This window comes from Microtus pennsylvanicus, chromosome 5, assembly GCF_037038515.1.
Source record: "Microtus pennsylvanicus isolate mMicPen1 chromosome 5, mMicPen1.hap1, whole genome shotgun sequence".
Lineage (NCBI taxonomy): Eukaryota > Metazoa > Chordata > Mammalia > Rodentia > Cricetidae > Microtus > Microtus pennsylvanicus.
The window spans coordinates 127,296,926-127,318,826 of NC_134583.1; the positions used below are offsets into that span (position 1 = coordinate 127,296,926).

At 41.0% G+C, this 21,901-nt stretch overlaps 1 protein-coding gene across 1 annotated transcript in view; it reads left to right on the forward strand.

Annotated features, from left to right (window-relative positions):
- The window catches only part of Sorcs3 (sortilin related VPS10 domain containing receptor 3), a 648,362-nt gene that overhangs the window by 513,649 nt on the left and 112,812 nt on the right, over nucleotides 1-21,901 (forward strand). Inside the window, exon 8 of the mRNA XM_075974355.1 lies at nucleotides 13,548-13,637. Coding sequence (XP_075830470.1) covers nucleotides 13,548-13,637 — 90 coding nt within the window. The remainder of the gene's footprint in view (nucleotides 1-13,547; nucleotides 13,638-21,901) is intronic.

Sequence of the window (21,901 nt, forward strand, 5' to 3'; positions counted from 1 at the left end):
CTTCCTTCCTTCCTTCTCTTCATCTCTTCCTCCCTCTCTCAATTTGACTACCACGAGGTAAGAATCTCTGTCATATTTTTATGACATCATCATATTCTTTTCCACATATAGGCCCAGAAGTACAGAACCAAGTGATAAAGAACTAAACCCTATGAAACCATGAGCTACAATGAATTTTCCCAACGCAGTAGTGTGATACACACAGCATACCAAATACAATCTGCATATAGGTGCTATTTCTATCATTTCAAATCAACAAGTCATTCACCACCTCCCTAAATCTCCCTTCCCATACCTCTCCAGATTATCTGGTGACCACATCCTTCTCCTTCTTTTCTCTTTTCAAGCTCTATCATCTCCCCAACTTTTTCTTTCACCCATCTCTCCATTTGTCACTTAGAATAGTTCTATCTGCCTGGCCTCTCTCATCTCTGTGCCTCATTTCATCATCTCATTCACCAAGCAAAATGTCCTTTATTATTAGGAATCAACTCTTCTAAGCCTGTAAGATTGTAAATAACACCAGTTTATGTATTGCATTCTCTCTCTCTCTCTCTCTCTCTCTCTCTCTCTCTCTCTCTCTCTCTCTCTCTCTCTCTCTGAAGAGAGAGGACACACATTTATGTGTGTCACACTGTGGAGCATGACTTAGAATGGTGGCTATACCCACAGCGTCTTAGAGTCAAGCAAGTATGTATTTATATTCAGGTTAGCCCTCTGCTAGTTTTGTGATTTTGCTGTCTTACGTATTCTTGTTCCATCTGCAAACACAGTTGGATGAGTGTGGTGCCCACTGTATTTAACATTAATCCATTCTAATTGTAGAAAGTGACATTAGACGAGATTCACTCTACCGTGGATGCTCTGTGGTGGGAATATTACAAGAACTAGCTTTCCTTCTGCACAGGGGCAGCAGGAACAGCATTGTCAATGCTCTTGCATTGCTATTAGTACACTTTATGCATTATTCTGACTTCCCAAAGGGTTGATAGATTCTGTGATATTACTGCTTCATGGCAGTACTTGGCCCAGTCTGAGCACAGACATGCTGAATGTGCACATTCCTCTTGGTAAATGTTGCGTGTAACATGTAGTGAAGCCAGGTCCAGTGTCCATCTCCAGCATGATGACAGAGTCAGTGTGGCCGCAGCCTTCATTTATATGTGGATTCAGCATGGGTAAGAACACCATGTCATCTGCTGTTGTGTTTCCCACATGAAGTGAACGTTCTTACAGCTCCCGAGTTTTCATGTTGAATTGCTATCACACACGCAAAGGAATATTTGATGTAAAGTTGCTGTCCAGTTGTATAATGATCCATGCAATTATGTCTCCTCTGTATTTTTTCTTTTTAATTCTAATTAAGGAAACGCAGATTTTAGAAGTGTAGAAAAAGCCTTGGGGTTTTCTTTGAGCCCCACTTTAAGCAAGAATGTGCCCTAAAGTAGCCTGTTTGGACTTTGAGCCCTTTAATTATAAAATGATGATATCATTAAACCTCTTGGGCTGTATTCAGATCAAATGAGAATCAGAGTAATAAAATCAGACTCAGTGGCAGTGGTGATGGTGTGTGTGTGTGTGTGTGTGTGTGTGTAAGAGAGAGAGAGACACTGGAGAGATATGAGAGAGCATTTTGGGAGAATCAATGAAGAGGAAAGATTATAATCATAATATAGGAGATTATCAAAGAGTAATGGAAAATACCAAAAAAAAATAAATCTAGAAGTATGGAGCACTGTAAAGATTCCAGAGGCTGTGGCATGGGTGCAGTTTGGCAAGAGACACATTATCTATCCTCACAATCGATGTGGTTCAGCAAATGGGCCAACTTCCTACTGTTCATGGCAACAACCCGTGAGTGCTACAAGAAGACTAGCAAAAAAGAGCCTGGAATTGAGAAGAAAAATAATGGGGTTGGAAAATTGGAGAGGAGCAGGACAGGCCTCCATGAAATTGGTTGATTCTAGGCGTGGATCCAGATGATTTGTCCTAAACTATCCATTCTTTGGCGAGGCTTCAGAGTAGACAATTTAGCCTTATTTCAGACTATGTAGTATAATTGACCTTGTCAGGATTTAATAACCTACATTTAAATCTGAACTCTGCAACTTCGGGACTGCCCAATTTCTGTAGGTTACTCAACTTATTAACAGGCAAGAACTTCATGGTGCCTCCTCCACAAGGTAAATTGTTCTTGGGAACAGTCAGTGTGTATAACGCCAGTGAAGCAAAGATGCTCATGTTGACGGGCATGAGAGAAAGCTAATGGCGAGCCTGCAAGAGCGAAAGTCCTAGAAGTAGCAGCTGGCATTTCTTTAAGATACATGGCCCCTTATAGAAGTGTTGTCTAAGAAACCACTTGGCAGATGGTTTCAGTCCGTCCCCTGCTGTCCTGAAATTCACTCATGAGGCATTCAAGGGCGACACTGGCAAAGGGTCATTGTTATACCTTTCAGTTCACACTTGGCTCAAAACCACCTGGAAATCCCAGGTCCTCATGAACCTCATCTCTAGAAAATTAATGGTCCTGTTTTCCTTGTCCTTTCAAGATGTGTAAACTACTTTGAAAATATGAGTAGAATTAATTACTTCCCTGCTGCCGTGCGCACCTGCACGTCATCCCATGCGGCTGCAGATACTTGTGTCGGACGGTGCTGCTTATCTCTTGCCTGTTTCTCTTCCTCGTGCTCCTGTTGCCCTTGGGCGCTTGGTCTCTGTAGAACAGACAGATACAGCACCTCGCAGTGTCAGCACGGGCATATCTACCTCTTCCCCTGGGTTTATCAGTGAGGGATTATCCTGTTCTTCCTTCCAATTGCGATTGGTACAACCTAATCTTTCTTTCCAGGGTCCTTTACATGAATAAAAATCATTTTATTATCTTATCTCATTTATTCACAGGAATCTGGGATGGGTAAATATTGTTAGTTTCTTTCTTGTAGAAAAGTAACTCCCAAATTACAGGTTGGTGGCTGAGTTGGAAATGAGGCAAAAGATGCCAGTGTCTTCACGCTACTTTCTGTCTCATCCGTTCACTTTCATTTCGTGTAGTTCAGGGAGACTGGTGAAGCAACAGAGGCTGCTGTCTACTTTGGGGAGGTTTTACTCAAATAATTGACTTCATAATACCGATTATATAAAAAGAAAGTAGATTACATGAGCATGGTTGATCAAGCTAACTAGAAACCTTTCAAAACATGTTAAGACTGCACATGCCAGACCCTTTAAATTGAATTTCTAACACAGACTTTGTTCCGTGTTTTACAAAAGCATTTTGAGTCCATGGTACAAGGGGCAATGTCTTCTTGACAACTGGAAGGAAGGAGGTGTTTTGATAGCAAGCTTTAACATGTCTGTCTTTCATTCCAGTTTGCATGTGGGAAGGGGGTGGAGAGAGAGAGGAGAGAAACTTTGTCATCCTTATCCACGGTTCTGAAAATGAGTATTTTTCAGATACTGTTCCGTTACTCAGAAGTACTCACAGATATTAGATTCCTTGGTTCAAATCCATATTCTGTCATTACTTCTGCATTTATTTCTTCCTTTTCACCAACCTATCATACACATACACACAAACTGAAGTGGCGAGGGATACAGCAAGCTTCTGTTTATCTCAGGAGTCAGAATGGTATCCCTGGGGCTTCTTTTCTCTTGAGTCATGAAAGTAAAACATAAATATCAAACTTAGTTTCATTAATGGCAATCTTTAGCTCATTTAAGCTTGTGGTCTCTATTTGTGGTCCCCCTGAAAAACCATTCTGGTTGAGGGTAAGGAGAGGAATTTCAGAGCTCCACCCTTGGCCAGTGTGAGCAGGTGGCTGTATATAAGTACCAGCCAGCCAGTCTCCAGGAGGCCTCCCAGGTGTTCTGTGGCCACAGGCATCTTTATCTGCAATTCTTCCTGAACAAGTAATATGTAGCAAGCAGCTCCCTCTGTGTGCACCGTGAAGATGAATTTATTCCCATGCTGTATCTTCAGGAGTAGTAGTTATATCTTTATTTTTCAGGAGAGGAAATCTAAATTACTTTCTCAAAAGTTATTAAATCAGCAAGGGGGAGCAGCCAGATTCAGATCCATTTCTACGGTAACAACTAATGGGCTCCATTCTTTTAAAAAATGGGAAAAGGATCCCCTTTGTAGGCAAATGGAATTGGAAACTGAGTCCTTTTGTTCTATCTAACAAAACATGCATGGTCAGAGTTTCACCTATCAATTGTGTCAGCCATTGTGCCCTAGACAAAAAGTCATTGTCCCATGATTTTTTGGCTCTTCGTTGTGCTCTGCCCTGCTGGCGTTCCTAGTAAGCAATGAAGTTGGTTACTGGTTTGCTGATGTTTCTGATAAGCAGTGAAGTTGGCTGTCTTGCTGGTGATGGTGGGAGTTCCTTCATCAGTAGTTTTTGACAAAGGAGTTTACTGGCAAGTTCATTACTCCCCTCCTCTCCAGACAAGAATTATGAAAGAAAAGGGACTATTGGCTTCAGTGTCAGCTTTTATCCCAAATCTATTCTTGGTGAAGCTATTTTGGGACTATTATGTTTGATACTGATAAAAGATTTTATGTGCCAATCTGTTTTGAAGGAGGTCCAGCCTTAGCATAAGATATAGTGTTAGATAATCAGGTCATGCTTTCTAGACACAGAGATATAAAAACTAGGTATTACATCAGTACTACAGGATCTCTAGGCTATAAAATCAGCAAACACCAGTTAGACCAACACTAAATTCCGAGCCATACAGTCTGGGACAGGAGATGACTTGCTGATAGGATGCTGTGTTCTTCCTCATGCTGCATCATTGAGATAGAGAGGTAGGGAGGGGCCTTAGCAAAGCAGCTTTGGGAAATGGCCTCAAGTTAGTTGAGGAATTGTAGGGATAAGTCCCGCCCCTTAGGGGGCGTGTTCGCCTCGGGCTAATGTTTACCTATAAATCTGGCAAGCACGCTCCCAGCCTTTGCTTCTGCTTTCCTGGTCTCCGCAGGAACGGTGGTTCTGTAAGTCTATTTCTCCATTAAAGCTGTATATATTTTTACAATCTGTCTGCATTCGTTTATACCGTTACAAGGAATTTCATCTTCGATGAAAAAGCTGCCGTGAGAGTTGACTTGAACTCTAAGACCAAATAGTGATTGCCGCGTCTCAGATTCCTGAGCAGCTGGGAGTATAGGCATCAAGTTGACTCTTAGGGTCCAGTGTTCATAAATCTATTTCTTTGTTCTTTTTTAATTTATTTTTTATTTTATTTATTTTTATTGAACATTTATTTTTTTCTCTGCTCCCCTCCCTTCTTCCCCCATCCCCTCCACTCTCTCCCATGATCCCCATGCTCCGAATTTACTCAGAGATCCTGTCTTTTTCTACTTCGCAAGTCAATTAGATCCATGTATGTCTCTTAGGGTTCTCTCTGTTGTCTAGGTTCTCTGGGATTGTGAATTGTAGGCTTTTTCTTTGCTTTATGCCACTTATGAGTCAGTACACATTATATTTGTCTTTCTGGGTCTGGATTACCTCACTCAATATGATGTTTTCTAGATCCACCCCTTTGCCAGCAAATTTCAAGATACCATTATTTTTTCTGCTGTGTAGTACTCCATTGTGTAAATGTACAATGCCTTCTCTATCCATTCTTCAGTCGAGGGGCATGTAGGTTGTTTCCAGGTTCTGGCTATGACAAGTAATGCTGTTATGAATATAGTTGAACACTTGTCCTTGTGGTATGATTGGGCATCCTTTGGGTGTATACCCAAAAGTGGTATTGCTAAGTCTTGAGGTAGGTTGTTTTCTAATTTTCTGAGAAATTAGCATATTGATTTCCAAAGCAGCTCTACCAGTTTGCAGTCCCACCAGCCATGGAGGAGTGTTCCTTTTACAAAAAGAAAAAAAAGAGTGTTGAGAGAATTCTTTAGGGGGAAAAGAGTTAAAAATATTTAGAGGTACTTTAAGTAATCTGAGTTAATGAACAAAACAGTTTTCAAAAGGTAATTGTGCATTATAAGGGTTCAAGTATCTCCTTCCCTTCTTTAAGGAGGAAGAAACAATGCTTGAGTCGTGTGATGGGCAGCTGATGTGCCTATAAGTGCAGACATTCTTCTTGGTCAGTATTACCCAAATTGTACTGGACCCAAATCAGTCTCCTAACTGGAAAAGCTTTTAAATGTCATTTTCTATGAAGGCAACAGTCCTTGTATAAGCCAATTTTATTTCCATTGTGGTCCCCCTTATCCACACATTCTGAGAGCAGCCCCATTCACTCCTGGTCAACAATGGAACATTGATTTTCAGGGACGGGAAATTGACAAGACCTCCACACAGAAAGATCTGCTGTGTTGGAGGATATCCTGTCTGTGAGATTGCAAGTTGAATGATACAGGACCTGTCCTTCTCTACAGAGAGGTTTGGGAGCCACATTCAATGCATGGGTTGGCCTTAGCTTTAAAAACAGTAAATATCAGGTTTCAATTCCAGGGCCACCATTCACTTGCTGTTTATTTTTGAGTACTTTGTATAACTTTATTTTGTGTCAGTTTTCCTCCTGAACCTAAAATAGAAGGTTGGTATGTACATATGAACAGTACTTGATACAAGTGCTCAATAATGTTATCTGCTATTAATCTCTCCACCTAATATCTAATAATAGTGGTATTATTAAAATTAGTAACAATAACAATTATTATCATGAAAATTATAGAATATGAAAGTTAAGCACTCATAATAACATAGGTGCTCATAGGTTCTCTTATTTCCTATGTCTGCTTATAAATCCAGACTCTACAGGTTGACTCATGCATGTCTACTCAGAAAGAGGTTCAATAGCCAAATTCCTGAAGAGGGGCAGGAAGTAACTCGCTGGGTTTGATTTCATGTTTAGTGAGAAGATTTCCCTCTGTTCACTAGGAAAAACTGTCATTCAGAGACAGGATGAATCAACATAAATAATTAAGGCTGCGTCAGGTTTTAAGCTTGGCCACAGCAAGAATGGGGAGTGTCAAAAGGGACAGATTTATTTAATGACCAATGCATTTATCCAAAGGAATCATTTTCACTGGCTAGGAGCCCAATTAAACCTGCATAATGGAAATCCAGAAAATCAGATTAACGAGCCAGTCATTAGTAAGGAAAAGACCCAGCTAATTCTGTGTTTAGCATGACGAATGGGCCCAGAGCAAATAATTGGATGACATTCATCAAATGTAAAATAAAAGGTGTCAGTGAAGGGAGAGTAGTAATAATCTCTGGGATTTACAGTGCTAGGAAATTTGCTTGTAAGGAAGAGAAAAGTTCATCAAAATAGATTAATAGTCACTAAACTTTATTCCTTCCTGTGTGGTTGCCAGAGAGTCGCACAAATAATAATGGAGAGACAGCAAGTGCATCAGCTGGGTGTCTCCCTAGCACTCGGGAGATCTGTGGATGTGGTACTTAAGATTCTGCCTGGAAATAAGCCATTGTCCATCCAGGACTGGACAGGAATGGAGAGAGGTTTTGAGTGCCCACCTGTAGTCATGGAACAGTGGAGACTCCCAGACCCACCGTCTCTGTGGATACGCAGATTAATCCTAGACACCCATCATTCAGTTGTTAGTTTTAATTTCCTGCTCGTTCCTCAGCCAGGGTTTGAGCAGAGGCAGGAGTAAGAAAGCCAGTGATCACTTCTGGCTCTAGCAGTTAAACACTATGTGATGCTGAGTCCTTGGCTGAGCCCCTCCAAGTCAGGCTCCTGACCTGGAAAGGAAGGATATGGGAAATCAAATGCGGTAAACCATGCACATGGCATCTTCCATTTCCTAACACAGACTAAACAGTGACTGATATTGCTCTTGTTTATGTTAGCGCTCCTCTTCTAGGAAGACATGGTTTTCAAAATGTCCCATCACTGTCATAACAGGCTGTCTAGGAATGCAGAGAAAGATACACGCAAGCCAATTGCAAAGCTTTACAAACAAGTATAATTTTAAAAAGATGTAAGAATACAAGGAAATGTGTTGTGTTATTATAGTGCCATGAGTAAGACAGAGGGAAGATTCTCCCAGCCACTGAGAGGAGAACAGGTACAGCTTCAGAACTCAGCTTTCAGAGGTTCAGTTTTGTCTTGTCTTGGGCAAGCCATTCGGCATCTTATACTTTTGGAGTGCTGCCACGAGGAATAGCTAGATAATTTATAAAGGAGCTAAGGGACTTCTGGAGCATGGTTGGGGTGCTGGATAAATTTTAGTTGAGTCATTGTTATTATCATACATCCATTGTCGTCCTGGAGATCGCTATGTTGGTATCAATCATTTCTGCTACTACAGGAAAATATCAAGTCTGAATAATTTATAAACAATAGAGATTTGTTTTTCCCTGGTCTGGGGACTTCAGAGTTCAAGCTTGAGGCTCTGATTGGCTGATTTGTTGCTGGAAGGGGGCTTATCTCTTGTTTTCAAAGTGGTGCCTTCAACTTTGTCCTCATCAGGCAGAATGAGCAGCAAAGGAAGGAGATACTGCAATGTTTCATACCTCCATAAGGGAAGATCCCCTGTTACATAGTCATGTTCTGAAAGGCCCCACCTCTTGATTCTGTTGCATTTGCTGATCAGATTTCAATGTGAAATCTTGGAGAGAATTTAAACATTTAGTCAATACTAGTCCATTCTTGTATTCGCTGCCCAATTCTTGTTTGTTGTCATGTTCAAAAGGATGGGGGAGTGGGAGGAGGGGAGAGAGTGGGAATTAGGATTGGTATGTAAAATGAGAAAAGATTGCTTTAAAAAATAAAATAAAAAAGAAAAGAAATCTTGTCAGATTCCAAGTAAGTCCAGAACTCAACAAATCCAACTACTTTAATTCTGATGATTGAGAATGATTTTTGTTTGTCTTGTTTTTCTAGGCAGACTGAGGTAGGGGTTGAGCTCTTACAGATTTTCTGGGTATAGCCCTCACTGTGACACTCGTGGATTGGCCTAGACTCACTGTAGCTTTCTGACATGTAGTAGTTCCCCATTGGTGGTCCATGCCTTGTAGAGAATCTCAACTCCATGGCTTGACTGGGAATTTCCCAAGTGGAACCCTTTAGATACTGGCCATAGTCCCGACATTCCCGTCCCCATAGGGATGCAGATGAAGCCCTAGCCTGCTGTATCCCTTCCCTGGCACCTAGCACCATTACTGTCCTTGTATGGATGCAGATGAAGTCCCATGCCTGCAGCATCCCTTCCCTGGTACATAGTACCATTCCTGTCCTCGTAGGGATACAGATAAAGTCCCAAGCCTGCTGCATCCCTTCCCTGGCACCTAGTACCATTCCTGTTCTAGTAGGGATGCAGATGAAGCCCCATGCCTGCCGTATCCCTTCCCTGGTACCTAGAGCTTTTCAAGGCACCCTTTGAAACTTAGTAGAAGCAGTTGTACTTCGGTAGACCTTGAACTCTGTGGGTTTGAAAAGTTAGTGCACCAGGAATGCCCTCAAAATTTATTCCTTAGGCTTTCCAGAGATGTGACCTGGGCCACACATGAGGCTTAACAGGGTTATCTAGAAAGTTCTGTGGTCAAATCTGGAAAACAGGCTCAGGTGATGCTGGGTAGTGAGTTCCAAGGCCTTCTAACCATTCTGTCCTCAAAACCCTGATATTCTGGGCATATAATGGCACTAGGAGCTTTGGAAGTCTCTCAAGTGCCTCAGGGACTATTCTTCCCTTCCTTTAATGAATGCCATCTGGCTTCCTTCTGTTCATACTAATGTCCTCAGAAAATGTTTCTTTGATCATTCCTTTGGCTTTTTCACCCAAACCTGTCTTTTATCTGTTTACATGGGCAACATGAAAATTTTCCAAATCTCTAAAGTACCACTTTCCTTTGAAATATAAACTTTATCCAGAATTAATTTTATCATCTCATAATTTACTCTAAGTTTTCTTGAAGGATATGTCAAACTTAACTTTGCTTGAATGTCTCTTCCACCAAACATTCTAAGTCCATACATTGAAATTCTGCCGCCCACAAATATTAGGACACAGACCCACAGCAGGTCAGTTCTTTGAAGGTGGCCTGTCCTTCAGTATCTAACACACTACTCAGTTTTCATCTGAAATCTCATCAGTATCCCATTCTCTGTCCACATTTCCGCAGGAAGTTGATCACACCACTCCACCCATCTCTAACACTAACGATGTCTCCCAAGCTCTCCTGACCCTTCACCTTAAAGCTCCGTGCGTTGCAATATATGCTTTATTCCTAGCCTTCATTTCAGCGCCACTGCAGCCTCCATCCGCCACTCTTCTTCTAAAGCACCTTCTTGTATTTTAGCAACAAGTCATTTCCCATGGCAATTTATTTATCAGACTATTTCTGCTATCATGATAAAATATCTTAAACTGGGTGACTTATAAACATCAAAAGCATAATTCTCATTGTTCCCAAGAGCTGACAAACTAAGAGCAAGGCAGGGCTAGGTTTGTTGTCTATAAGGACCGTTTCTCTGCATGTGATTTTGTGTCTTATCTACTGTGTTCTTGCATGGCAGAAGGGACAGATGGGTGAGAGAGGCTAAAGGTAGTTGTCTGTAATCGTATTTTTAACGCTCTGATGTCCACTTCATTGGGTCAAGTGTTCAGAATTTCATTGCTGTTGTCTGAGGTTTCTGTTCTTCCCAGTTCCCACAATCGTTAAGTGCCAAAGAAATCACACAGAGGTCTGCATTAGTTATAAATTGATTGGCCCATTTTCTCAGGCTTCTTATTAGTTCTTATAACTTATATTAGCCCATTATTCTTGTCTATGCTAGCCACGTGGCTCAGGACCTTATTCAGTGAGGTAGTCATATCTTGCTTCTTCTATGGTTGGGTCAGGACTGCAGAATGCAGAATCCTTTTCCTAGAATTCTCCTGTTTTCTTTGACCCACCTCTACTTCCTGTCTGGGTGTCGTACCTATACTTCCAGCCTGGCTACTGGCCAATCAGCGTGTTTTTTTTTTAAAATATAATTGACAGAACACAGACCCTTGTCCCACACCACATTGCCTTCCAAAAGACCCTACCTCTTATGGCTATTGCATTGGGCATTCAACTTCAGCATACAATTTAGAAGAAATACAAACATTAAACCTGTAGCGCTTGTGTTGTTGAGGAAGGAAGAAGACCACAACCATGCTGAAAGACATGAAGGAACACTTAGAGGAATACGAATGCCTCAAGAGTAAGTGCCCAAAGCCCCACAGAAAAGGAAGAGGTAAAGTTCAGAAGCTGATAGACTGGCCACAGGAAACTGGTGGCATCTAAGACTTTTCCATGAACTCTGGAGTTCTGAACTTAGGTCTGAGCCAAGAGGTACACAGTCAGGTAAAGTGGAGGGAGGCATCTTAACAGCTGTGTGCGATTCTATGATCCTATGGTAGTGTAAGTACTTGGGGAACCCTTGGGCTAATGGTCTTCCTGTGCCCTTTCATGTGTTGAAGCATTCCACAGTCCATATATACCGTAATCTGTACTTATTATTGAAGTATGAATGTTCCATGTTGTGTGAGCTTGTGTGTGAGGCAATCTATGCTAAAGGACACATTCGGTGAGGTTCTATAGAGAACTATATTTTAAGCACAGCGTGTATTTAAAGAGATTAAATGTTACCCTATATATGCAATCTCCTTTGGATGGTGACAAAATACTTTAGGACAAAATAGAGGTGAAAACTGGATAATGCTGTGAATGAATTAGGTGGTATTAAACTGGGTATTTTAAAGAGGTTTAATTATAGGAATTTCATATCAATTAAAAATTATCACCACTATGAATAATAGCAGTCAAGAAGTTCAGTTGAGGCATATAGAAGTGTATGCAAATTTCTGTTAAAGATCTAGTTCTCTCATGTTCAAAGTGTGGCTCCCCAATAGCAATAGCTCTAAGAAACTTATTAGAAAAGACAATTTGTTGACTTCAGCCAAACTCGATTGAATCAGACATGGGGCCCAGCAGTCTAAGTTTTAATAAGCTATCCAGTTGATTCTGAAGCATGCTAAAACTCAAAAGTATTGATCTATGTGTTTTGATTAGCAGGTATGCTTATATGTGTTGGTTTTATAATTAAAATAGAACCAAATTAAAGAAACGAATGCATAGGGTCTTGAAAGGTTTAGGGGTGTCTATGGGTCTAGGCCCAAGAGTTACATCTTAATCTGATCCTATGAACTTAACGATTATTTTATAAAGAAGGGGTTTCCCACAGATCATCAATCTCATTACGTCAACACCCACTTCTAAGCCAATACAAAGCAATGTAGATTCATAACAAGTATTTTAGCAAAATAAAAGTTCTAGAATTAAAAAAGAAAAACAAATCTCATTAGAAATTAGAATCATAGGATAGCCCTAAACATGAAGGAGAAGACAGATCTGTCATCATCATTTAGCGCCTGAACCTTGAATCAGGCTTTTTCTCATGTTCTGCCTTTTGCTGACTCTAACACCCACTCTACATGGCAGCTTGGGGAACGCACTTTGGGGTCTTCTATCTGTGAAGAAGAGGAAGGGAGCCATGGGAGAGGTCATGTCTGAGTGAGGACTGATGGGGGCTTTCAATAGAGACGTTCCACCCCACTGCTCCCAGCAGTTGCTGGGGATGGCTGCCAGCTTTGGGAAGGAGTGAGGGGACTGGCTGGTCTCCAGCATGGACTTGGGCTTTGGTGAGAAGGGAGCATGTGCCAGCTGTAATTGCCTCTGCAGCAGTTTGGTCACTATTGTCCTCCTGCTATTTTCTCTGAACAGGCCATGTTGTCTTCCTCTGTGAATATTAATTTCCCTGGAGTTATGATAATTGGACCAAGAGCAGCCCTCCACAGATCTGGGCCTATTGATAGGACTTTTCCACAAAAATGGGCCTGGGGACAATTTCTTGGAGTGGTACTGTGTCCTCTAATGAAGTATCTATCCTTTGCCAAGTGAGGTGGCAGAGCTCCTTCCTGTCCTCCTACCTCTGAACTAGCAGAGGTTTATGAATTCCATGCCTGCACTTTTCCTCCCACCTTTAATGCCTTTAATCAGCTTGCACATGGGAAGGATCAATAAGCATCTGTTCAAGGCATGGATTCATGAATATAAATGGAAAAGTGTGACCAAGGAAGAAGTGAAATTAAATTTCACAATAATGGTGCTCTGAGCCGTGCTAATCATTTAGATTCTGAAAAATGCTTGTGATCCTGGTGCTATGGTTGTAATCTATTAATAAATTAATAAAAATAACAAATACTGGACAAATAGATCGTGAATGAAACAATGCTTGAAGTTTCAGTTTTCTGTTGAAAATATGCATTAGGTGTGTTTTATCTGCAAAGCACAGTGGCCAAATACCACATTAACCTATGTTCTTACTTAGAGATTTAGGAAGATGGGAGTTATTATTATAACTGTGCATTTATTGTCTCAACACTATGATGTAAAAATACTCAAGGCATCAGAGACTCAAAACTAGCACCAGACATAGTTGCAAAGGTAACTTTGAACGTATTGCGGTTGCTTATGCACAGGACAGTATTTTCCAACTTGTGGCATCATCTGATTTTTTTTGTTTCCCCCACGATCCAGGTAACAATAGGTGGAAGAGCCAGCTACTATGTGTCCTATCGAAGAGAAGCCTTTGCCCAGATAAAGCTGCCCAAGTACTCCTTGCCAAAGGTATTGCATGCAGCGCCTCCTCTCTAGAGTCTTGCCTGACAATGCCCAGGGATGGAGAGACTGCCTCCATGGGATTCAGGAAGTCATTGGCATTTAGTCTGGAGCACTTCTGAAGGATTCTGGTCATTGTTGATGGTGCTGAACCTGAGAGGTTACTCCTTTCTCGGCAGCATGCCAGGCGTGGGTTTGATTTCCTGTAACTCAAGCATGTGATACGGTCTTGGGCTCTTTGCCAAGAGTGGGAGAGATAGGAATACTGGCTTTGAAATCAATCTCTTCAGAGGGTTCTCCTTCCTTTAGCAGTGTTATTGACAACCAGAAGGTAAGTTTGCTAGGCAGGAGCACAGCCGCTGCATGTGGTCCCTGAAAGTACACAGAGAAGTCTGGTGGCATTCTTGATACATTTGAAGGGTGACTATGAACACTGTACCTATGTTTCCACCCCACTCTGTCACTGCGGAGATAAAATGGCCTGAATAACTGGAACAACGATATCAAGTAGTGACATTTCACCTCTTCTATTGATTATAAAGCTTATTCTGTGCATCCCATTTCTTATGAACACCAGCTCCAAGGTAAAGATGGAGTTTGTAAGTTTATGGTGAACAAGGCCAGAATGTGATTATATAATTTAATAGGGAAGCAGGGACGCTGTCTCGAGGTGTACACTTACCACGCCATATGTCAAAAAGACATCAGCCTCTGAGATGAGGCTAAGAAACATTGTAAAAGACTACCTGAGCACAGAGTTGGGAGGATTATGGTATTTTATTTTCAGTTATTCATGTATGGATGTGTTTATTCCATTCTGTTTTCACCTATTCTTTCTTTTTTTCCATTTACTCAACTTTTCTTCCATTTAAGTGGACAATCTATGCTTAACATTGAATTGGTTAAAAATCTTCTTATTGATGGAGAATTTAAATTAGAAAACTCAATCTCTATTTTTTTACTATTTTCAAAAATTTTTAATTTTTTATGTTTTTAATTGAAATAAAATTTCATTATATACCCTTCCTTCCCCGCCCCCTGCTCCTGCCAGATACCCTCCCTGAACTCCTCTTGTACCCCAAACTCTCAAATTGATACCCTCCTTTTCTTTGGTTCTATTTATTATATGAGTGTATACATGTATGTGAGTGCAAATTTTTATAAGTACAACCTGCTGTGCCCATTATTTTGTCTGTAAAGATATGGGGATCATCCCTGGGAAACACTGATTCACTTCCTCCCAGTCAAAATAGGTACAGTCTGGCTTCTATGATTTGATGCTGGGCAAAAAGTCAGTTGTTAACAGATGGACAGGAGGTGATTAGAAATCCTTTATTAGAAGCCACTCCATGGTCTTTCAGTTCAAAGTATGGAATAGGCCAGTGAACTACAAAGCTGAGTCACACCAGGAGGAAGAAAGGCTTGTCAAAACCAGAAATGACTTTCTCGTGCTCAGAAGCAGGATTGTTACAAACTTGTGCTGTTTGTGTCAGCCATAGAGAAAAGTGGGTACGACATTACGGGTTAAAATCGTGATGTAGCTTAATTGGATGTTTTCTCCATGCACTCACTCAATGCCTTGAACCTGGCGCATTTTATAAATATCAAAATATTCATAAGCAATAAAAATCAAATAAGTATACATTTAATAAAATATTTAAAAACATTTCTGAAAAACATTGAACTAGGGCTTGAATAGTAAATATGGTAACAAACATTCGTTGCCTGCCGAAATCAAATAAGTATAAATTTAATAAAATATTTTAAAGCATGTGAAAAACTGAACTAACTATGGATTAGTGAAAACAACGCAAACACGTCTGGCTGGCTAGAGCTTGTAGTGTGGTAGACAAGCGGCATTAAGACAGCCGATGTGAGTGTGGGGGTATCTCAGAAGTCTGCAGACCATTTTATGGATGAAAGGTGCAGATAACTGCATATGAATAATGAGGACAACTTCCTAGAGAAAGTTATTTAAGATAATATAAAAAACTATGAAATTCAGCCTGTAAGCAAGGTTAGGTTGGAAGTACAAGGCTGATAGATAATACAATCATGTCTTATTCTCTCAGAGGTATTGGTACCATGACACCTACAGATATCAAAATCCATTGATGACTAGGTCTCTTCTATAGCTTGCATGGCATAGAACTTTTGTATAACCTATATACATTATTCCTGAATAGTTAGAATCATCTATAAACCTCTTGCCATATTTTTTAGGGATCAAAGGAAGAAATGGCAGGTTGTTTTTCTTTGGCAAAGTTATGGAGTTAACCACACTTTATTCTCTGGAAGCTAGGAATAGGAAAGATCAACTATACATATATGATAAGTATTAGATCCTTGGTTATTGGGTTCCTCCACTGATGCAATAAGCCAAATCAAACCAGTTTAATAAGACTAGATTTAGTAAGCAGAACAAAGCAACTCTTGGGTCACTCCAGAAAGGCAGGAGAGAAACCATGTGTCAGGTCAAGCCACCAGGTCTTAAATACCCTGCAGGTGTAGTGTTGAGCAGCTCCTGGAAGGAGCTGACCCTTGGCAGGCTTTCTGAGGGGTAGGGCCTGGAATGGGAGGAGGGAGACTGGAGCAAAGATTCCCAACAATGCAAAGACTTTGTATGAGGGGCAAACATGGCTCCTTTAACGAAGTTAAAATGCCTTGAGAAGTTTGGTTGCAGTTTGGCAGAAGGGCTGTTGAAGACGCAGATCCTGTGTTAAATAGCCTTGGGGAACATGGACACTGCTTTCTGGTTTCATTCTTGCCTATGACTGGATGTTGTGGGGAAATGGTTCAGTATGGTGGCTGCAGTTGTCTAAAGCCAGCCAGGAAACTGGTATGTGAGGCTGAGAAAGGGAAACATTCAGCTCTGAGCTTCCTAAAGGAGAATTCTGTGGTCCTCACCACCGGCCCAAGCCTACATGTCTCCCTACTCTGTCCTAAAGTATGTGTTTCAGGAACCTTCCAAACATCTCTCTCTCCACCATAAGGATGTGTTTACCTCGGTGTGAACACATATTTTGTGAAATTTTCACCTTCTTAGGAAAGCAACAGTTCAGTCTCCTAGGCATGTGGCTGCAGGTGGGGGTACAAATGAGGCCCTGAATTGATTTCCCCCCAGAGCGTTCCATTAATGATTAGCAACCCCTTGGTGACTTATTGTGGGGGCGTATTAAACCGCTCGCGCGGCCCCTTCGTGGAAGTGCATCCAGAGAGACGTCTCATTAATATGAGACTGCTGTGAATGTGGCTGGATGGTGATCGATCATTTTATTAGCCCGTGTTGGCCCAGTTTTTCATAATCAGGGCTAAGGAGCTAGGGGCAGAGGGGGTGCCTGGAGATTAGTTCTTTCCATTGTGTGAAACGCTGGAGCGACTTCAAGCATATTGTTGCTGTGCACGCAGGGCTGTAGCTGCTGTTGCGTGCCTTAGGAAAGAAAAAATTAAATGATAGAAAAGTTTTCTGTAATCCCAGGATGTACCCCATGCTTCTGTTCCCAGTTCACCTGTTCAGAACACGCACACCTTGGCTTTAGAGTATTTCATAGAGGGCGAGGCAAGTGGCAATCATAATGAGCAGCATTACTAGAGAGAGGAGCGGTGCACCAAGGCTTTCATAATTCTGTTGCTGGGACTCTCACCCTATTGAGGGGACACTTATTATCCAATTGGAAAGCCTGGTGCAAGGAAAGTGCAATGGCAGCTGGGAAAAGATAGCTGAGCTTTTGAGCAAAAGCCTAAATACCCCTTCCAGCTCAACTGCTTACCCAGGAGCCTGGGTCTCCTCATGGGCAGAGTGAGATAGTAATACTGATACCACCATGTGGGGGATCAAGGAACAACTCACTGCTGGTCCCGTGTTCTCATGTACAGTGCCCAGTAACTCTAAGGAACAAATGTTACCTAGGGGCAGATGGTACCAATGCCCGTAGCCTGCCTGCTGTGCAGATTAAGGTTATCATAGGATTGTAGCTCAGAAGCATTGGCCTCCATATTGCCTAACACTGTCACTTTGCCACTCTGAACCCAGCATAGCCTTTTTGGTCCCTTAGGTTGTAACTTTTTTCTTAAGTTGCAACTCTGAAAGTCATTTCTACAAGAGAAAAGTTTTGTTTGTTCCTCAAAGGTGTTTGGGTTCTAGTGATACCCTCAAACTTTGCCTCAGTCACATGATTCTGGGAAAGAGCCAAAGTTAAGAAATCTTCCTCCATTTTAAGTGTTGGGGAAAGGCTTATCTCGAAAGAGCTGCTTCCCATGAGACTTGATAAGACCCAGGTGTCAGCCTCTAACAAGGCCAGTTCACATTCTTGATCTCAGCAGTGATTACCTGGACTGTTGTCCTACTAATCAATGTGAAGAAAAAATTTCCTGACAATTGACGTGACTAAAACAAAGACAGACTTTTCTCTTGTCCTCTGTCCTTGAACTTTGCCCACTCTCAGGTTTATACAGGCAACGACAGAGAGCTTGGGCAAACAATGTAAAAGGGACAGCCATCCATGAGACCTTACAGCATTTCCGAGCATCACATGTTCCCTTCAGTTGTTCCATCGCGCCGTCTGCACGCTCTGCTACACACCCAGTCCTTTATTTTAGTTTACATTTTTTAAAAGCAGCTCTTGGGGTTGGGGCGGTTTTGTAGATTAAGTGCTTGCCCTGTAAGTGTGAGATTCAGATCCTCAACACCATTTCATGTGCTCACATATAATCCCTCATTTAGAGAGGCAGAGTCAGGGGATCCCCTAAAGCAAGCTGGTCTAACTATTCTATGTATTCACGGGTTGCAGCAAACCTGTCTCAGCACCAAATTAGAGAGTGATGGAGGAAGAAGACACCCAAAGTTAACTTTTTCTCTGGACACACAAGCACCTACACACATGTGGACACAAATGCGTAAACATGTACACCATACATGCACGCACATGCACGCACACGCAGCAAAGACTAAATGGAACATATAGAAATTTTAAAAAGTCAAAGAAAATAATTAAAAGCAATTCTCAGCCAGGCGCCATGGTTCATGCCTATTATCCTAACATTTGGGAGGTAGAGACAGAAGTATCTGCAGCCCAGGATACATCAAACCCTTTTGTAAAAGTAAACAGAACAAAAGCAGTTCTTTCTGAAGTACACTTGCAGATAGTATGACCAGAGTCTGCAGTAGATTTTCCTTATCGAAGTCAGAGTTTATAGTAACTTGGCAATAGAAAGTAGTTAGTCCTACTGTGAGTAGGAAAAGACAGGAGGGAGCGGTTTCCTTAACATTACTGTAAAAATAGTGACAAGGATATTAGCTTTTATCCTTAGCTTTCACAGGTCTGGTAGGTCTCAGCCACCATTCTCGAGGATTTTTCTGTAGTCTTCCTCTGTTTGCCCATTCCTGTTCACTCTCATTCCATCCTCTGCTAGCTGCCCTCTCTCCTCCCATCCACTTACTTAGTATGTCCTTGACAATCCTGCAGCTATCCTTGCTAGTGACCACCTATGCGTCAAGCTCACATTTACATCTCTACATTTCATCTTCCTCAGCCTCTGGAGTTTTTGGTAAAATGTCCTTTCCCTGCATCCATACGGATGTTCTTCCCATTTCTGTATGCCCTTCTTCTATTTCTTCAGGAGAAACTATTTTTTATGGTCTTCTTATAATCTGTATGTTCTCTGAGTGATTTCATTCAGTTTTTTAAATATTGGTGACTCCTGTATGAATAGCTCCAGCCCGTATCTTACTCCCACCAAGCCCTTGCTGAACAGGCTATTCAAAGTGCATCCTCTCACCTGCCTTGTTTGAAAAGCCTGCAAATGAGCCGGAATCTGCTTTATATTCCTGGTGCCTCATCCTTCACGTCTGTTTCTTTCCATACCCCACCATTTATTTTGTGAACTTTTGTTCTGTGTGTACTCTACAGCAGATTCTTCAGAAAGTCCTAGAGAATAACAAAGTAATAAAGTAATCAACAAGAGAGTTTTGCTTCCTGGAAGCTTAGTTCAATGAGAGAGAAAGGCATTAAACAAATAATCATGAGTGATTACTTATCACTAATCACAAAGGTAATGCATGATATCTAAAATTAAAGAGGCCGGGTTTGCAAGTCAAATGCTGTAGACATATTTCCTAATATACACAGAGACAGCTTTAAGAACTTATTTCCTTAGTTCAGGACTTCACACACTTTATGTTTCCTACAAATTAAAGGTTAGATGTGCTTCACAAAAGCCCTTGTGATTTAGCCTCTGTGCACACCTCCTATATGGAGAGATATATAGAGCCCTAAACTTGTTTTCTTGAATGTTCCTCACTCTCTCACCTTTAGGTCTTTCTTTCTTTCTTTCTTTCTTTCTTTCTTTCTTTCTTTCTTTTTTCCTCTTCTTCTTCTTCTTCTTCTTCTTCTTCTTCTTCTTCTTCTTCTTCTTCTTCTTCTTCTTCTTCTTCTTCTTCTTTTTCTTCTTCTCTCTCATCATCATGTTCATTGCTTTATTGTTACACTTAGTTATGGTTGAGAAAATGTTGGAGGAGGGCACTTGTTGGTTACTGGCCACTTAGACCCGAAATAATCACACAGAAACTGTATTAATTAAATCACTCCTTGGCCCATTAGTTCTGGCTTCTTATTGGCTAACTCTTACATATTAATTTAACCTATTTCTATTAATCTGTGTATCACCATGTGGCTGTGGCTGACTGGTTAAAGTTCTGTCTGGCTCCAGCGAGGCTACATGGCCTCTCTCTGACTCCTCCCTTCTTTCTCCCAGCATTTAGTTTAATTTATCCTACCTACCTCTTTTGCCCTATCAGGCCAAGCCAGTTTTCTTATTGATTAACCAATGGTATTCACGGCATACAAAGGGGAATCCCACATCAAGAAAACCCAAGGTGTGTCATATCTTTGTCAATCATCTGCTTAGGGTCATCTTCTTTGGTGTAGGCTTTATTTATCTTTTATTCTTTTTCCTACCTTTCTACTTTCAGTGTGGTGCCCAGAGGGTGGGAAATGCTTAGTCATTTAGGTGTTTATGTAAAGTTTTAGGAGGCCCAGGATATTAAAAAAAAAAATCATGAACAAGGAAATATTTTCGTTAGTGTTTACATCTAGAGTCAGGTTTTGTTTTGTTTTGTTGTCAAACAAACAGTGACTAGGAGTTTTTTCCAAATCATTGTTGAAGTGGCAGGGGGTATGATTGATCATTGTTTTCCTAATAACATTTGTGTTTACTTCTGAGACTTTTCAATTTGGGGCAGAATTAGCAAGCTTCCTTTTCAATGTATTCTTACTATGTTTTCCTTCCTCTCTTTATCCTAATATCATCACCTAAAGTCTTCCTTTGTGTTTTTAGGACCAGCAAACAAGAAAGTAACACATGCTTTGGGATACAGTTGAGGTTGCTACATTCAAGAAAACATTCTGTGACTGTCCAGAACCCTGATGGACTACTTTTAAATAATATTTTCCCTTAAATGATTTTTTTACCTTAAAGATTTAATATTCCCGTTATTATCTGTTGATTTCTGTTTATCCATGAACCATTTAGAGAGAGGGAGAGTTCACATGGAATCAGAAACATGTAGTCCAAATCACTTGAAGAATCACACACTAACAAGTAAAACATGTAGGGATTGTCTTCAACCAGGTGTGACTTCACACCCCCTTCTACTTGGTGTGATTAAGCTCTGTAGCTCTGGAAGGAACTTCTAGCCTCTCTGGTACTCCATTCTGTATCGTTCCATGAAGGAAACAATAGTGTGACCTTAGACCTTAGGGCTGTATATTTTCTCCTTTTCACACAGCCCCAAGGAGTATTTGGCACTTGTTCACATAGTTATTACAATTGTGTGGTTCTTTAAAGAGAACTTCGTAGGTAAAAATGTTATGTTGCAACGTTAGAAAGTCGTGCACGCCTGGTAGAACTTTTCAAAGTGATTCCCTAGGACTGTGTCTGGAAGACTTGTTCAGGTTGTAAAATACAAGGCTCTCCGCTAGCCATTCTTAGTCATGATCTCAGACAGAGAGACCCATGTCCGCATGCTGTTGAGATGTCAAGGTCAGACTGGGCATACTGTCTTTTTATTCTGGCTATTTAGGAGGCAGAAGTAAGAAGGTCCTTTGAATTCAGGAATTCAAAGATAGCTTGGAGATCTTAGTCACCATCTCTATTGCTGTGATAAAAATATTCTGGTAGACATATCTTAATGGGGGGAAAAGGCTTGTTCTGGTTCATCATTCAAAATTGCAGTTCCTTGTGATGGGTAAGTCACAGAGATTGAAGCATCTGAT